At 42.8% G+C, this 16,988-nt stretch overlaps 1 protein-coding gene across 1 annotated transcript in view; it reads right to left on the reverse strand.

The window, feature by feature from the left end:
* Nucleotides 1-16,668, reverse strand: part of CSMD3 (CUB and Sushi multiple domains 3) — a 1,107,808-nt gene extending 1,091,140 nt beyond the window's left edge. Inside the window, exon 1 of the mRNA XM_034759587.1 lies at nt 16,364-16,668. Within this exon, the coding sequence (XP_034615478.1) occupies nt 16,364-16,541 (178 nt within the window). The 5' untranslated portion in view covers nt 16,542-16,668. The remainder of the gene's footprint in view (nt 1-16,363) is intronic.
* Nucleotides 16,669-16,988: the final 320 nt, after the last annotated feature.

Consider the following 16,988-nt stretch of genomic DNA (forward strand, 5'->3'; position numbering starts at 1 on the left):
AGTGCCAGGCAACCTTAACTATAGGCATCACTGCAACAATCACAACTGGTTAAAGAGATATCAGACTAACTGTTAGTTTATTTTACAGTAATTTCTGGATGCACACATGGAAAGGGGCAAACTTGGGTCGGACTCTCCATCCTTTGATATCAGTGGTTGTTTAGGGTGTTTAAAGAATGGAGAATAAGTCAAGTCTTTGAGGTCACTGACAGCTTCTGCAATTCCACCAAACAGGCTTTACCTGTTTTCAAGAGGCATATAGTTTCTCTTCATCATTATCTCTAAAGGCAGGTTACCAGCTGAGAATATAGCAAGGCTATACTTATGGTGGAAATGTTAAGCATAAACGGTGTATTTTGTTGTTGTTTTCCCCTCAAGGATTTATATATTTAACTCCCTCGTGAAACATTAACTAGATAAAGAGGCATTCAGCAGAGCTACAATACAGTAATGGTAATGACGGGTCTGTCAGCCCTTCCATTATGAACTCCATTTAGCATTAGGAACTTAGCATTTCCATCATTTCAGAAAATGTCAGACTGAAAGCTGGCACACAGATTAGCAGCCTGGATGCAAATTTGTTTACACAAAATATTTAAATCTGTTCAGATGTTTTTGATTTAGAGATCAGCCAGAAACTTTAAACTCTCAGCGTTTCTCATGTTTTTTTGCCAACTTCTATACCAAATCACCAGTAATTTTTTCGCAAGCAGTTAATACGAAGTGGATTAATTGTTTTTCAGTTGTTTTAAGTTTGAAACCATTTGTTTGGTTTAGTATTTTAAGTTGGAAAATGTATTTCAGATCTTATGCGGTAGCTACTTTATTTAAACTGTCCCCTCCCCCCACAACAGCATTCTGCAACAGTGCAAAAAACTTGATAAATACTCCCAGATTTTATTACTTTCCATTTTATTATAATATAGTTGGACACCCTGCTGAGGACTGTAGTATGATAAATTCAGTAGAAATAGAATAACTAGATCCTACTACGTTCTGAGGGTGCTGAGTGCTCTGAACTCCCATTGATTCAAAAAAAAAATTAATCCACTTTGTATTAATGATATTGACTTCTGTGTGAGTTTGAACGTGCTTTGCATTGCTCAGGAGGAACTCAGAACCTTACAGGACTGTGCCCTTACAGATTGCCAATTTCATCAGTTTAGTCCCCTGCCTGGTATAAACAGTTTGCAGTATTGTCAGGCTGAACTTGTTTTTATAGAAAAAAATATTTTGTTCATATAGCAATCTATTATACTCTCATTGGAGTCAATGACAAAACTTCTATTGGTTTCAATGGAAGCAGACCCTAAGTCAATCTACACTAATGGATGCTCTAAAGAGACTGCTATTGCATGATAAATCTTGTTACTTTTTTTTAAATGTATTGACCTTTTCCTATTAGTAGTAATGTGTTTTGATAGGAGAGGATGTGTCCATCATTGATCATAATGCAACATCACACAATAGATAGTAATAATTCATAAGAAGAAACAATGAGAATGCGAGATATGGGGATTCAGTAGTTAATGAGAATATGAGCAAGTTGAAAACTATTTGTAAAAGACAGGTAATCATGAATAATTAATATTAATATAGGACCCAAAGGAATGTACAATCATCCAAGTGTACCAGATAAAGAAAAGGCTCCTTACCCTAATGAGCTTAGTAATTAAAGGCATAAGAAATTATGGTACATAAGAAACAGTACATATAAGCTTTTTGAAGGAAAAAAAAACAGTGGAAGAAAGTGAAAGAAAAAATGGATCAACTAAATATATCCAAATGAGTTTGGCCAATGAATACTCATCTACAGTGTGACATATGTGGGTTTATTAATTCAAAAGCAGAGTTCCTGGGAATGGGGAAAAGCCAACCCTCAAGTGACAGGTACACTTCTACCTTAAAATGTGTCTCTGTAGAAATGGCTTCATGAGGGTTCCACATTCATTGTATCTCATTGATTTGCATGTTGAAATTGCTCAAGTAAAAGATGTTTTTTTCCTCCAATTATCAACCCCACAAATTCACCCTGGGCTTTGACAGCCAAGCAGGTTCTATTCTACCTTGTGAATCAACAGAAATAATGTTTCCACTGGGCAAATTATGCCCTCTGTGACATCCAATTTTTTTAAAATTATGCCTTCATACATATATCTGTGTAATCTCATTAGCCTTCAGTGGGTTTCAATGAGTAGGTCAATGGCAGGGACAGCAGAGGAGCACTCTAGAGGGGGAAGATGTCAAAATGTGGAGGCAAAGACATCCGTGGAATTAGACTATAGTTCCACAAGCTCCACAAGGTTTAGAGGACTCATCACCAGCCTGTTCTTCAAGGCTCAAAACCATGCCCTAAAATGAGCATGCAAGAAAAACTCTAGAATCCTGACATTGCAGTGTTTTCTGTGGATTTTTCCTCTTCCTGTTATTTGTTTTATTATTCTTGAGCACCCTTTAGAACAAGTTGAATAGGTGTGCTCGTTTTTTAAAGAAAACATTAACAAAGGCACAATAATTCAAACATTGATCATGTGAATAACTCCCCTTAGAAAGGCCCACATGCAGTCCCACTACATGGACTGCATATGGGCCTTACTAAGGACTATTGTTGCAGGAGGGCCCTAGATTGCTTATTTATTATTAAAGTAGCTTAGAAATTAACCTACAGACTAGCACACAGGATCTCTCTCACATTTCCAGTGTGTCATACTAACAAATACTGGGGGTTCTTTTGAACTTTAAATATTAATTTTCTGTCTTTCTTTAATGCTTGCATTCTCATAAGTAGAGATTTTACCCTTAAATTACTGGTAGGCACTGTCAACTTACAACTTTAACAATTTGTCTGGGAATTTTTTTAGGTTTGGGGTTTTGTTTGGTTGGTTTTTTTGTTTGTGTTTTGTTTCTTTAAAAATATTTCTGACATACACTGTAGAAAAGGAAAACCTGAATAGCTTCTAAGTGTCACATGATAATAGGACCACAAAAGGCAGGAAAATGGAAGCCTCTAGAGTTTAGGACCAGGTCAGCTATTCCTTTCTCCAGAACCTGCCACACTTCCCCAGGTCCATAGCTTGATATCTGTTCCCTTTACCAGCTTTGCCTCCCTGCAGAACCAGAGAGTCTAAAGAATTTGCTGCATATCTTAGTAGGTCTTACCTATGGGTATAGAGCTGGGGTCGGGTGGAAGGGAATTGATTCCTTAGTATGAAGACTTTATAAAGAGTAATCCAAAGAGGACTTTCTATATTCCACATCAGGCCCTCGTTCCTCAGGACCTACTGAGATCTACAGTAGCTCCCTGTAGTAGAACTGGGAAGTGGAATCAAGATACGGAGCACTTTACATAAATCCCAAAGAAACCCCATGTTGGGCAAACACTTTAGTAAGAAAGTAATTTTGTAATGGTGTTATAAAATTGACACATGACATTGATTCTGTCATGCTTCATCTTTTACTTGAGCCTCATAATTTTCCATTTCCCCCCCTCCTGCTGAGAACAAAGATTTTACTGTATGTATCGCCTTTGTTTATGTGTAGGAATTCTGGTAGGTATGATGCTGGTGCAGATTCTGCTGTTGCCTTCCTCCCCGTGCAATGGACTGAAGATTAAGCCACCTCATGTATGGAGCTGAAAATGCATCTCTGAAGCACAATATTTACCTCCTTCTGCAGTGTAGGGACCTACTGCCACTGTGCAGAGGCTGAGGTCTGAGTTTGGGGGAGAAAAATTTCCTCTTCTCCTAAATGTGGTACATGGAGGCTAATTCAATGGGGTCTTTTCAGCACCCATAAAGGCCTTCAAAAGACGTCCTCCCAAATGTAAGTGGTGCTTCATTTTCCCAGGAAGCCACTGCAATGACTCAAGTAAAGGGAAGGGGGTGACATTGCTGGCAAAGTCTCTGAAGCTAAGAATACTGAGGGTCATGTGAGGAGAATGAAGATACAGTGGATGATCATCCCCTTTGGGGAATGAGAGAAAGTAACAGATGTCAGGAGCAGATGTTTAAGGTAAAAGCTCTGGCTAGAAGTGTCATGGGAATTTTGGACAAGAGTATGACTGATTAGGAAGTAGAGGAGTGGGCTTTAATTTTCCATTCTTGTATTCAAAAATCAGCATGGCTCTTCAATCAGTTCACCTCTGCAGTGGCACAAAACCTTTTTCTAGTCCACAGAACATAAGATATTGCACATTTCTTTCTTAAGTCCAGGATCTGTTATGTATCTTAGATTAAACATTTTAGCAGTTTATTGTGCAGGGATTTCTTGCTAGCTCGCTTGCTTGCTTTCTTCCTTGCTTTATTTCCATTTGAAAGATGCTAAGATCTTTGAAATGTTAGAAGTAGCCCTGGGAGGGATGGCGTATTGGTTAGAGTGCAGGTGAGATGATCTAAGGTGCAGATCATATGTTGTATCTGTGTATTGCATGTATATCACCACAATGTAATCATACACACAAATATGTTACATTTCATTGTCATAAAAATGTTAGAAAAATTGTTTGGACCTTGCCATCCCAATTACATATTATCATTATATTTAGTCCTCCTATAATACTCATTAAAACTCTTATGCCATGCAAGCAGCCCTAGTGAAATCAATAGGACCATTCCTATGACTGATTAAGGAGGGTAATGTTTAGCAAATACATGATTAGGAACTCTCTTGTGGAATGGACTTTTAAAAGAAGACATCTGGTGACCACAGACATGTTTAAGAATGTCTACATAGTTACACATAAGAATAGGTTAAGTGTGTTTGACAGAGGAGCAGCTATTGGCTCCTCCCCCCACCAAGCCAATATGCACACATGAAAAGTCACAAAAGTGAATGGGCTGAATTTAGTTTGGAGTTGTGTGTCATGGATATATACAGAGATCTGTGGCCTTTATTCTTTTTCTTTTGTTTCTCCTCGTTTCAGTTAATTACACAGATCTTCCAAAGGTCAGAATTTGGACATTTGTTTTTCAATTTATTTTTACTCTTGAAACCACAGAAGGTGTCATGTTTTGTAGGATCAGAGGCTGTTTTCTTGTTGTGACAAATGTAAAGAAAATATTAGCAAAAGATGAAAAGAATAAAACAGATGTGAAAATTGTTTGTTCCTTTGTTTTTTAATTCTGTTCTTTGTTTTTGTTAATTACTTCTACTTTTCAAGCTTTACCTAACTACTTAGAACAAGTTTTATGATTGGATACAAAGTAAAAATGAAATCCATTAATGTAAATGAAGCTGGAAATATTCTAAACTGAAATCTCGATTTCTTTACCATTGTCAGTTATAGAACATTTTATTACATAACTAAAATTTTAATCAAAAATATTGAAACCCGGTTGTAACCTGGCAGTAGTTCAGCATATGTCCTGCCAAAAAAAAGCACAGGCACTCTGATCTTACAGACATAAAACAAACATCTTATTATTCCATTGCCATTACACTGAATTTAGTAGGCCTACGTTTAAAGGGGTTGACATGCTCAGCGGTATGACATAAAGACACAGAACATTTTCTAATTGTATTCAGAATATATAATTTATTTTCTTCATCCAGAGCCATAGACAATTTACTTTAGCAATGCTGCAGGCTGTAATGCAATATGAGATTTCCAAAGGGCACTTCTATTGAATATTTGTAATGTCTTGTGAAATTTATTGTCTCTCTTGTGATTTATTTTTCAGAGACAAAAGAAATATCTGTTCCGAAAACTGCAATCCAAGATGCAGTGTCAATTTAAGCTCTCCAACACCCTATTTCTCCTCCTATTGAAGCCAGCAGGAGCTCTGACATTGCCTCCAATGTGACCACTGTTTGTAAGCTTATGTTAAATCCAATTTCATAAATTCCATGGCCCTTTGGATCAAAAAAGAAAAAAAATATATAAATTTTGAGCAAAATTTTTAATTTTTTTGTGTTAATGATACAAAATTATAAATAAAAATTACAGAATAACCAAGAGATCAAATTATAGCAGGATGTGGAGTTTCTGAGTACCTAGTGTCCTGAATAACCCACTAAGCAGGTAAAAACAAACAAACAAACAAAAAAATCCTATTGCATTCAAGAGATACTAACCCAATGTGATGAAAGGAAGAAGGACAATAATAATACTTTGCACTTCTATAGGTTCTTGCCCTTTGAGGATTTCTAGGTATGTTTGCAAACATCCATTAATTCAGCCTCACTACAACACTAGGAGGAAGATAAGGAATATATAGGGATCACTTTACACACAACTGAAATGCAGCCACCTCTGAGATAGGATGTGTCAACCTGTTGAAGAGATTACAGCAGCAACACATAATAGTTCAAGGTAGAAAATAGCATCAGTATCTCTCTCCCCATTAAAAGTTTTCATACCACTGAACATCATTTTATGGAAACTAGATTAACAAAAACTGTTCCTAAATCAATAGGTGTTGATAACTGTGTCATTTAATTCCTGGTGTGCTACAAGTAACATTTCCTTTAACAACTGGCATATTTTTCAGGCCTTTTATTAGCACTCTGTTACATATCACTACTTGCACTGTGTAAGAGGTCAGACTCACCCCTGCAGCGCCTCCTGCTGGTTACATCCGAGAATTAGCTCAATCCAGCCCAGAGCACCCTCTGCAGGTCAGTGATCCACCTTGTCCTCTACTGGCTCCCGTGTCCCTCCCAGGACCCCAGTGCCCCTTGCTCTGAGTGCTGCCCCCTGGCAGTACCCACACACACTAGGTCTCCCCTCCCAGGGGAACCCCCACCCACTAACCCCACCTCACCTCAGAATAAGGCTACTGCCAGTCACCATCTAGCCCCACACCCAGGGGCAGACTGCAGTATCAGCCACTCATCACTGGCAGGGTTGGGTTTGGACCTGCTGCCTTGGCCTACACCTGGGTTGCCCTCTGCAACCCCTAGTACCCCTTGGCCTAATACTAGGCCACAGCCTGGGGCTTTCCAGGCTGGAGCTCCCCAGGCTTTCCCCAGCCCTGTTCCACTCAGGTACCCTGTCTCTGCTCCCTACAGCCAGGCCCTTCTCTCTCTGAGTACAGAGAGAGATTCTGTCTGAGCTCCTGGCTCCCTGCCTTTATGGGGCCAGCTGAGACTGTTTGGGGCATGGCCCCAGCTGCAGCCACTTCCCCCGAATCAGCTCAGCCTTCCCTGCCCCAGCCTTCTCCCAGGGCTGTTCCAAACCCCTCAGGGCAGGAGCGGGTATCCCACTACACACTGTAATTTTGTTAGTGAAAAGTTTATGTGTAATGGTATATTTTCATTGGAAGATTATGAATATTATGAATAGATTACACGCATGGGGGTAGTCGATAGGTTAGTGGGCTTGAACATTTCAGTTTTCTAGCTACATCTCTGTAATCTAAAGATGTAGTCCATTAAATTTCAAAATAATGTCAAATGCATATAGATCTAAACAGGAAATAGTCAAGCAGATAAATCAAACATCTCCAGTGAGTCTGGGTTTCTTCCTTCTTCAGGTGCTAAAATGTGCATTTGGCTATCAGAATAATGGGCTGTGATGATAATATATATATAAAATAGATTTTAAGGCCAGGAGGTACCCTTATGAACAGCAAGTCTTACCTCCTTCATGACACAAGCCATAGAACTTCACCCAATAGTTTCAACATCAAGCCCAAAGCTTCTGTTTGATCTATAGCAAAGATCTTCAGTGCTGAGTTAAAGATTTCAAGTGATGAAGAATCTACTACATCCCTCAGTAAATTGTTTCTAAGGTTAATTACACTCACTGTTAAAAATGTGCAGCTTATTTCTATGATATAAAATGAAAAAGACTGCATGATGATCCTGTAGGATCCATGGGAAGCTCCCAAGTCCATCTCTTTGTATCCTTGGAGCATGCAAGGGTATAATCAGGAAGGCCAAAGCACAATTGGAGTTGCAGCTAGCAAGGGATGTGAAGGATAACAAGAAGGGTTTCTACAGGTATGTTAGCAGCAAGAAGAAGATCAGGGAAAGTGTGGGGCCTTTACTGAATGGGGGAGGCAACCTAGTGACAGATGATGTGGAAAAAGTTGAAGTACTCAATGCTTTTTTTGCCTCAGTCTTCACAGACAAGGTCAGCTCCTAAACTGCTGCACTGGGCAGCACAGTACAGGCAGGAAGTGAGCAGCCCACAGTGGTGAAAGAACAGGTTAAGGTCTATTTAGAAAAGCTGGACATGCACAAGTCCATGGGTCCAGATCTAATGCATCCAAGGGTGCTGAGGGAGTTGGCTGATGTGATTGCAAAGCCATTGGCCATTATCTTTGAAAACTTGTGGCGATCGGGGAAGGTTCCAGGCAATTGGAAAAAGGCAAATATAGTGTCCATCTTTAAAAAAGGGAAGAAGGAGAATGTGGGAAACTACAGACCGGTCAGTCTGGAAAAATCATGGAGCAGGTCCTCAAGGAATCCGTTTTGAAGCACTTGGAGGAAAGGAAGATGATCGGGAACAGTCAACATGGAATGATCAAGGGCAAGTCATGCCTGACTAACCTGATTGCCTTCTATGATGAGATAACTGGCTCTGTGGATATGGGGAAGAGGTGGACGTGATATATCTGGACTTTAGCAAAGTTTTTGATTCGGTCTCCCACAGCATTCTTGCTAGCAAGTTAAAAAAGTATGGATTGGATGAATGGACTATAAGGTGGATAGAAAGCTGGCTAGATCATTGGGCTCAACGGATAGTGATCAATGGCTCAATGTCTAATTGGCAGCCGGTATCAAGTGGAGTGCCCCAGGGGTCTGTCCTGGGGCTGGTTTTGTTCAACATCTTCATTAATCTGGATGATGGGATGGATTGCACCCTCAGCAAGTTCGCAGATGACACTCAGCTGGGGGGAGAGGTAGATACACTGGAGGGTGGGGACAGGGTCCAGAGTGACCTAGACAAATTAGAAGATTGGGCCAAAACAAATCTGATGAGGCTCAACAAGGACAAGTGCAGAGTCATGCACTTAGGGTGGAAGAATCCCATGCACCGCTACAGGCTGGAGACCGACTGGCTAAGCGGCAGTTCTGCAGAAAAGAACCTGGTGATTTCAGTGGACAAGAAGCTGGATCTGAGTCAACAGTGTGCCCTTGTTGCCAAGAAGGCTAATGGCATATTGGGCTGCATTAGTAGGAACATTGCCAGCAGATTGAGGGAAGGGATTATTCCCCTCTATTTAGCACTGGTGACGCCACATCTGGAGTATTGTGTCCAGTTTTGGGCCCCCCACTACAGAAAGGATGTGGACAAATTGAAGAGAGTCCAGCAGAAGGTGATGAAAATGATTAGGGGGCTGGGGCACATGACTTATGAGGAGAGGCTGAGGGAACTGAGTTTATTTAGTCTGCAGAAGAGAAGAGTGAGGGAGGATTTGATAGCAGCCTGAAGGGGTGTTCCAAAGAGGATTGAGCTAGGCTGTTCTCAGTGGTGGCAGATGATAGAACAAGGAGTAATGGTCTCAAGTTGCAGTCAGGGAGGTCTAGGTTGGTTATTAGGAAAAACTATTTCACTAGGAGGGTGATGAAACACTGGAAGGGGTTACCTAGGGAGGTGGTGGAATCTCCATCCTTAGAGGTTTTTAAGGCCCGGCTCGATAAATCCCTGGCTGGGATGATTTAGTTGGTGTTGGTCGTGCATTGAGCAGGGGGTTGGACTAGATGACCTCTTGAGGTCTCTTCCAATCCTAATCTTCTATGATTCTATGACTGTCAACTCTTTGGGGCACGCAAGCGCGCGCACACACACACACACAAAGAATGATGATTTTATCTGCACTTTCTTGTAATGATCTACACAACTCATGAGTACCTTTGCTATTTATGAGTAACCTAGTCATCCCCTGATAAACCTTTATACTAGGGCTGTAAAGCGATTAAAAAAATAATCGTGATTAATTGTATGATTAAAAAATTAATCGCAATTAATCACATGATTAATCACACTGCTGTACAACAATATGATACCACTTATTTAAATATTTTTGGATGTTTTCTACATTTTCAAATATATTGATTTCAATTACAACACAGAATACAAAGTGTACAGTGCTCAGTTTATATTTATTTTTATTACAAATATTGTACTGTAAAAAAACCCAAAAGAAATAGTATTTTCCAATTCACCTGATACAAGTTCTGTCGTGAAATCTCTTTACCATGAAAGTTGAACATAAAAACGTAGAATGATGTACAACTGCATTCAAAAACAAAACAATGTAAAACTTTAGAGCCTACAAATCCACTCAGTCCTATTTCTTGTTCAGCCAATTGCTCAGACAAACAAATTTGTTTACATTTGCAGGAGATAATGCTGCCCTCTTCTTCTTTACAGTATCACCTGAAAGTGAGAACAGGCATTCTCATGGCACTGTTGTAGCTGGCGTTACAAGCTTTTTACATGCCAGATGCACTAAAGATTCATATGCCCCTTCATGCTTCAACCACCATTCCAGAGGACATTCATCCATTCTGATGATGGGTTCTGCTTGTTAATGATCCAAAGCTTTGTGGACTGATGCATGTTCATTTTCATCAACTGAGTCAGATGCCACGCACAGAAGGTTGATTTTCTTTTTTGGAGGTTTGGGTTCTGTAGTTTTCACATCAGAGTATTGCTCTTTTAAGATTTTTGAAAGCATGCTCCACACCTCGTCCCTCTCAGATTTTGGAAGGCACTTCAGACTCTTAAACCTTGGGCCAAGTGCTGTAGCTATCTTTAGAAATCTCACATTGTTACCTTCTTTGCGTTTTGTCAAATCTTCAGTGAAAGTGTTCTTAAAACAAACATGTGCTGGGTCATCATCCGAGACTGCTATACCATGAAATATATTGCAGAATGTGGGTAAAACAGAGCAGGAGACATACAGTTCTCCCCCAAGGAGTTCAGTTGCTAAGTAATTAACACGTTATTTTTTAATGAGCATCATTAGCATGGAAGCAAGTCCTCTGGAATGGTGGCCAAAGCATGAAGGGGTATACAAATGTTTAGCACATCCGGCACATAAATGCCTTGCAATGCCGGCTACAACATGCCATGCGAATGCCTGTTCTCACTTTCAGGTGACATTGTAAATAAGAAATGGGCAGCATTATCTCCTGTAAATGTAAACAAACTTGTTTCTCTTAACGATTGGCTGAACAAGAAGTAGGACTGAGTGGACTTGTAGGCTTTAAAGTTTTACATTGTTTTGTTTTTGAATGCAGTTTTTTTTTTACATCATTCTATGTTTGTATGTTCAACTTTCATGGTAAAGAGACTGCATGACAGTACTTGTATTAGGTGAATTGAAAAATACTATTTATTTTGTTTATCGTGTTTACAGTGCAAATATTTGTAATCGAAATAATAATATGAAGTAAGCACTGTCCACTTGTATTCTGTATTGTAATCGAAATCAATATATTTAAAAATGTAGAAACATCCAAAATATTTAATACATTTCAATTGTTATTCTATTGTTTAACAATGTGATTAAAACTGCAATTAATCACAATTAATTTTCTAATCACAATTAGTTTTTGAGTTAATCACGCGAGTTAACTGCGATTAATGGACAGCCCTACTTTATACCACACCATGCACTTGCACAGGCATGATCTGTGCGTAGCTAATGTCTGATAAAAATTAGTGAAACAACATTTAGACAAGGCCTGCAGTTTCTGTTATTTTCTGTATGGGGATTTTGGGAAAGGAGGGGGTGCAGTTAAACATATCCTCCAAATTCTTCTCTGACTTAAACCAGGTTTGATCTTTAAAATCACGTTAATGAGGTTGAAGATGCAAGGCAGCACTTATTGGACTCTATATTCGGCTGCTTTTTGCCAGATCCAGGCAGGGGTGCTGTAACAATTTGTACAGAGGAGATGCTGAGACACATTGAACCAAACTGTGAACCCTGTATATGATGGAAACCGCTTCAAGTCGGGGGTGCCGCAGCACCCCCAGCACCCCTAGTTCTAGCATCTATGAGTCCAGGAAGACGAGAGCCCTTGAAGGGAACTAGCATGGGTGGGAGAGCAGGTTATTTTTCTATACTAAACATCACAGGCAAAACCTGCCGCGTATCCTTCGCGTTAGAGCTTGAAGAGCCAAATGGTGGCTAATGATGCAAGAATAATTGACTGGGCGCTGTCCAGGCTGGCTGGCCCCACAGGGCCCTCTGCTAAGTAACGGCGCGCAGCCCCCTGCCTGCCAGCCGGCGCTGCGGCTGGTCTCCTGCCGGCAGGGCTGTGTGAGCTCAGGGCAAGTCGGCGGCGGCGCTCGCCTGTTGCTCCTGCCCATTCTGCAAGGCAGTGAGGTGACAAGCCCAAACTCCCCCTGGGCAGGGAAGGGGTCAGCTAATTCTCCTGGGCGGGGCTTTCCCCCGACTTGAGAGGAAGGGGCAGAGCCCCGCACTAAGCACAGTGCCCCAGAGAGCTTTCCCCACCCGGGAGGGGGCTTGTTAACTGTACAGCCCGTCATTGCCAACTTCTCTAGCTTCCGGGAAGGGGCGCGGTGCTGTGCGGTGGGTGTTTGGCAGGAGGGCAGCGCGAAGGGGAGGGTGTATGTGCGGCGGCCGCTCCGCTGAAAGACCCCGGGATGTGGTCCAGTCTCTAGTAAATACCCACCTCCTTCCTCTCCCCCCTGAACTGCAGCCACAGCAGCGATCATCTGGCAAGGATCATCCGCTTCAGCGCCCCAAAAGCTCATTGCCCAAAGCCTCCCCTGGGTCAGTTCATGGCCCTATCATGCAGGGCAGCCCTGCCAATCTTTTCGGGAAAAGGAAGCAAAGAGTGCACGGGAAACTAATGAGTCGCGTGTATGTGTGTGTGGGGGGAGGGGGGGCGGAGGGGCTGGCAAAGAGAAACAGGGCGCATCTTCTCCCTGCTAACTAGTCCCCCATGCCAGCTCCCAGTCATCCAGAGAGGGGGCAGAGAGACCCCTTCCCCTTCCATCTCCCGCGGCCTCTCCCTCGCTCTTTTCCTTTTCTTTTCAGAGTGACCCTGGCTCAGACAGTCACAGCCCAGCCTGGAGGAACCCCAGCGCAGGGAAAGCTTCCTTGTTCCCAATATCAAAGGGCGCTTGCGGCTCTCTGACTTTGGGCGACAGCTCAGAGGAGGTGGGTTGTTGTTCCCTCGCTGGATGTTATTTTCACGAGCAGACCAGGAGCCGGTTCTGGAGAGCCGGGGGCTCAGGGCTTTACCTCCAGCGCGCAGATAAACCCGCTGCAGCCCCGTGCACCATTTGTGGGCATGGAAGGGCTGCCAGGGCTGATGGAGTTGGGCGGGGAGGATTGACTCGCTGCTCCTCCAAAGATTAGTTGGTATTTTTCCTGCCTAAATGACGTTCTCGTGTATTCCTGTTCCTAAGGGTGCGTGGGAAGGTGGAGGGGAATCGGAGTGTGCACATTTCCAGGGGATAAACTGCACTGCCGCTCCAACAGAAACGTGTCTCCCAGCCTGGCAGCTGGGGCAGGGATGACGCTGCTTGGCAATGGCAAACATCTGTGAAGTCATCCTCCTTGCACTTGTCAAAGGTGCCGTTTCTTCGCTTTCCTACTTCCCTGCAATCCTGCGAGGGCTGACTTGGCGATTGACCAGCTGCATGCCCCTTCTCCTGAAAGGGGATTGTGTGAGCCCTGCAAGCTACAGTTCCTCTCAATTTCCACTCATTGTAGCCCCTCTGTAGCAGTTCTGACATACATATTACTATTTTTTTTTACCGTGCAAGCACAGGGATTTGGGGTATTTAACCCTTCACTGCTATTGCTGTAGAAATACAGAAGCGCGGGATGGAAATTGGTGCCGAGATCTGAAATTTCCAGAAACTGTGAATGTGTGCACATAATGCACATACAAAAAATTTGGGGGACACCCACAAATAGACACAGACATGGGTATAGGTTTCCCCGAGTAAGCTGGGGCTTGGAAAGCAGATGTAGGGATAATGGAATTAGCCTTGGCCAATACTTTAGGAGGCCGTAGTTCGTAGGGCAGACAGCAGTGGCATGGGACCTCTAGAGACAGGAGCAGAAAGAGACTTCTGGAATACAGCATCCTGCGAGACAGTGATAAAACAGGCAGGCTTGGGATGAAGAGGCAATTGAAAAGTTCTGGCTGGTGGGGCCTAGGCAACTGTAGCAGTGGGCTTGGGTGTCAATGGGCGATAAGGAGGAAGTGGCCTGGCAGGGCAGTGGTGTGGACAAGGGCCTGGGAAGTAGGGACCATGATAGGTGGTCTTGGCAGCAGTGGGGTGGGAAGATGCTGGGTGTTTGGGTGTCTCCTTTTTCCCAACAGCTGGAGTGCTTGCAAAAGGCAGATATTCAGTCTGTGCACCTGCCACGGTTTCCGGGAGCAGGGGAACCTTCCTGACACCAAATGTAAATCAAGGTAAAATACATTCATTCACGGAAACGTACAGCGCTCACAATACGTGCAATGCTGCTCTGAGCACAGGTCAACACTTTCCAGCCTGGCACTCTCAAGGGAATCCATATTTAGGCACCCAATTTAAATCTCTCTAATGCTCAGGTGCCCCGAGGCTCTACACTAAATCTTTGCACTAAATATCTCTAGTGCTTCTTCCTTCCTCCCCGCAAGGGCAACTGTAGCTGTTATTCAACAGCTGCTATGAAAACTTACACTCAAGCCATGGTCAGCACCCCACAGCCAGGAAAAATCGTCTGTGTCTTTAATTTTGTAGGATGCTGCCTCCACGCGACTCCTATTCACAAAGCAACTGTTTCACAAGGTGCCACAAGTACTCCTGTTCTGTTTCACAATAGCAGCTGCCAGCGTCATCCATTAACCAGCATAGCCTTCTATCAGGCACATTATGTATTTCAGGGTGATACGGTTTTGCAGAGTACAAACTGATGACATTCAAATGGAAACACGTCACACAGAGAATTTATTAATGAGCTTGTTTTAAAAAAAATGTCCCATATGACATGGTTTGGTCCTGATCTCTGAGCCAAAGCGCAGACCTGTTTCAGAAATGGGCAAACAATCTGGAAACAGCTTGCTTCAAGGTACGTAAAAAAGCTTCCTGTAATTAGAATGTATATTAAAATTCCGGGCATGCTTCCGCGCATCAGATATAGTGTCGAGATAACGTGCGATGAGGTAAACCCCTACAACAACACCCCTATGAAACATGAATTATCATTTCCAATGGGATGCAAATGGAGCTGCTTTCTGTGTGGGAACAACCAGCTGCAACGCTCTACAATCAACTGTTTCATAAAAGCCAGAGCCAGATCGCAGTTTAGGGTAGTAGGCACCCGTTTTAACAAGAAAACCCTCCATACAGTTGGTATGGACGCAACCACGATAGGCAACAACCCAGTCTTCAAACTCGGAGAGGATCGATACTGTCTACTAGACATTCTGGGTGCGTGTGTGTGGCGCAGGGGGTAAGCAGGGGATTAATCATAAATTAAAGAATTATCCACAAACAAAGAGATTAATTTGGGGATCGGAGAATGGCCAGCAGGATGCGAAGAGTCCCAGCGCAGATCCCTTTGCTGGAGGCACAGTTGGTGGAGGTCAGCACTTCCCCATGTAGTGAGGTCTGCCTAATATTCGAGGTGCACATTGTTCAAACAACACATTTCTTTTTGTGATGCCATTTCCCTGTACCTGTTTGCACCCAACGATTTAACGCAGATCCTTATACTTCAACTAAAGACTTTCTTCCTGTCCGCCATGCATTAAAATAATAATAATAAAAAGACACACACAGAGAGAGAGACAAAGATATGAGGAGGGGGGTCGATCTTTGAACTCAACGGCATATCATGGCTTCAAAGATGATTTTTTTAACATAGTTCTTCTGCAGCCAAAGAATCCAGCTTGCATACACACGCGTGTGAAAAAGCCTTTCTGTATTTGAGATACATTACATACACTCGCACACCCACATACACACACACCGTGGACCTCTCTAACTTTCCTTATGGAATGGTTAAACTAATCAGTGCATTGCTACAGATATTCCCGCAAAGATCCGTTTGTTTTACCCGGGAAAAAAAATAATCTTAGGTAATCCCCAACCACCTCCCTAGAAAAGTCAGCCAGTGGGCTTGTGCTTGAATATACACTAGTTAGAGGCTATATGAACCAACTCACGTATCCGTTTGAGCATACTGCAAGAATATTTATTGAGCCTCAGCTCAGTCACTGCATTGAACACCAAGGCTGGCAAGCAATTGCATTTCCTATTTCAGAAGAGAGCTCTGATTCAGCTCCTTCTCTCCCCCCCCCCTTTAATTATCATTTATTTGTTCAAATTGTAAAGTACCCCCGGTGAAACCTTGGTAAAGGGCGAGAACTCCGAACGCCCAGACGGAAAGGAAAGGGTCCGCTACAAAATGCCCCCCAAAGACCACCCTACCTTGCACATAGGAAACCAGCAATAAAAAGACGAGGTTCCAAAATGTAAATCCACTTTTAATCCCCATTGTCTTCAGCAGCATGAAGTCCAGCCGGCCACATTTAGTACATCCCCTGTCCCAAAAGTCTGCTATTTTCGACTCCTTTGCACGGATTTCCCCTTTGCAGATCCCTTTCATATTATTCGGGAGAGCTCCTAATTCCTATTCCTTGGCCAGGCGCAGTGGAGTTGTTGCTGTTGATGGTGCGCGGTCACAGCTCAGAGTGAATGGTGTTTCTGGGATACCACAGCAACCTTGACGAGGACTCAACCATCTCTCCAACAGGGGCACAAAGTCTCAGCTACTCTCGATTGTGTTTTTTCCTTCTCCCACCCCTCCCCGCTACTCCCACCTCCACAATCAAAAAACACCACAATTCTGGCTTGTTACAGCATCCCCCAGGAACCCAGGGAGAGCATCTTAAAAGCCCAGACAATCTCCCGAATCAACTCCAAACAGTATTTGCTATTGAGGTTCTTCTTCTCTCCCCCCCACCCCCTCCGAGAAGATCAATTCTGCCCAGGAAAGCAGCTCAAGAAATAATACACTAGTGAGATTTTCATAGTCGCCTGAAGGAACATCTAG

Source organism: Trachemys scripta, chromosome 2 (genome assembly GCF_013100865.1).
Source record: "Trachemys scripta elegans isolate TJP31775 chromosome 2, CAS_Tse_1.0, whole genome shotgun sequence".
In the NCBI taxonomy this organism is placed as follows: Eukaryota; Metazoa; Chordata; order Testudines; family Emydidae; genus Trachemys; species Trachemys scripta.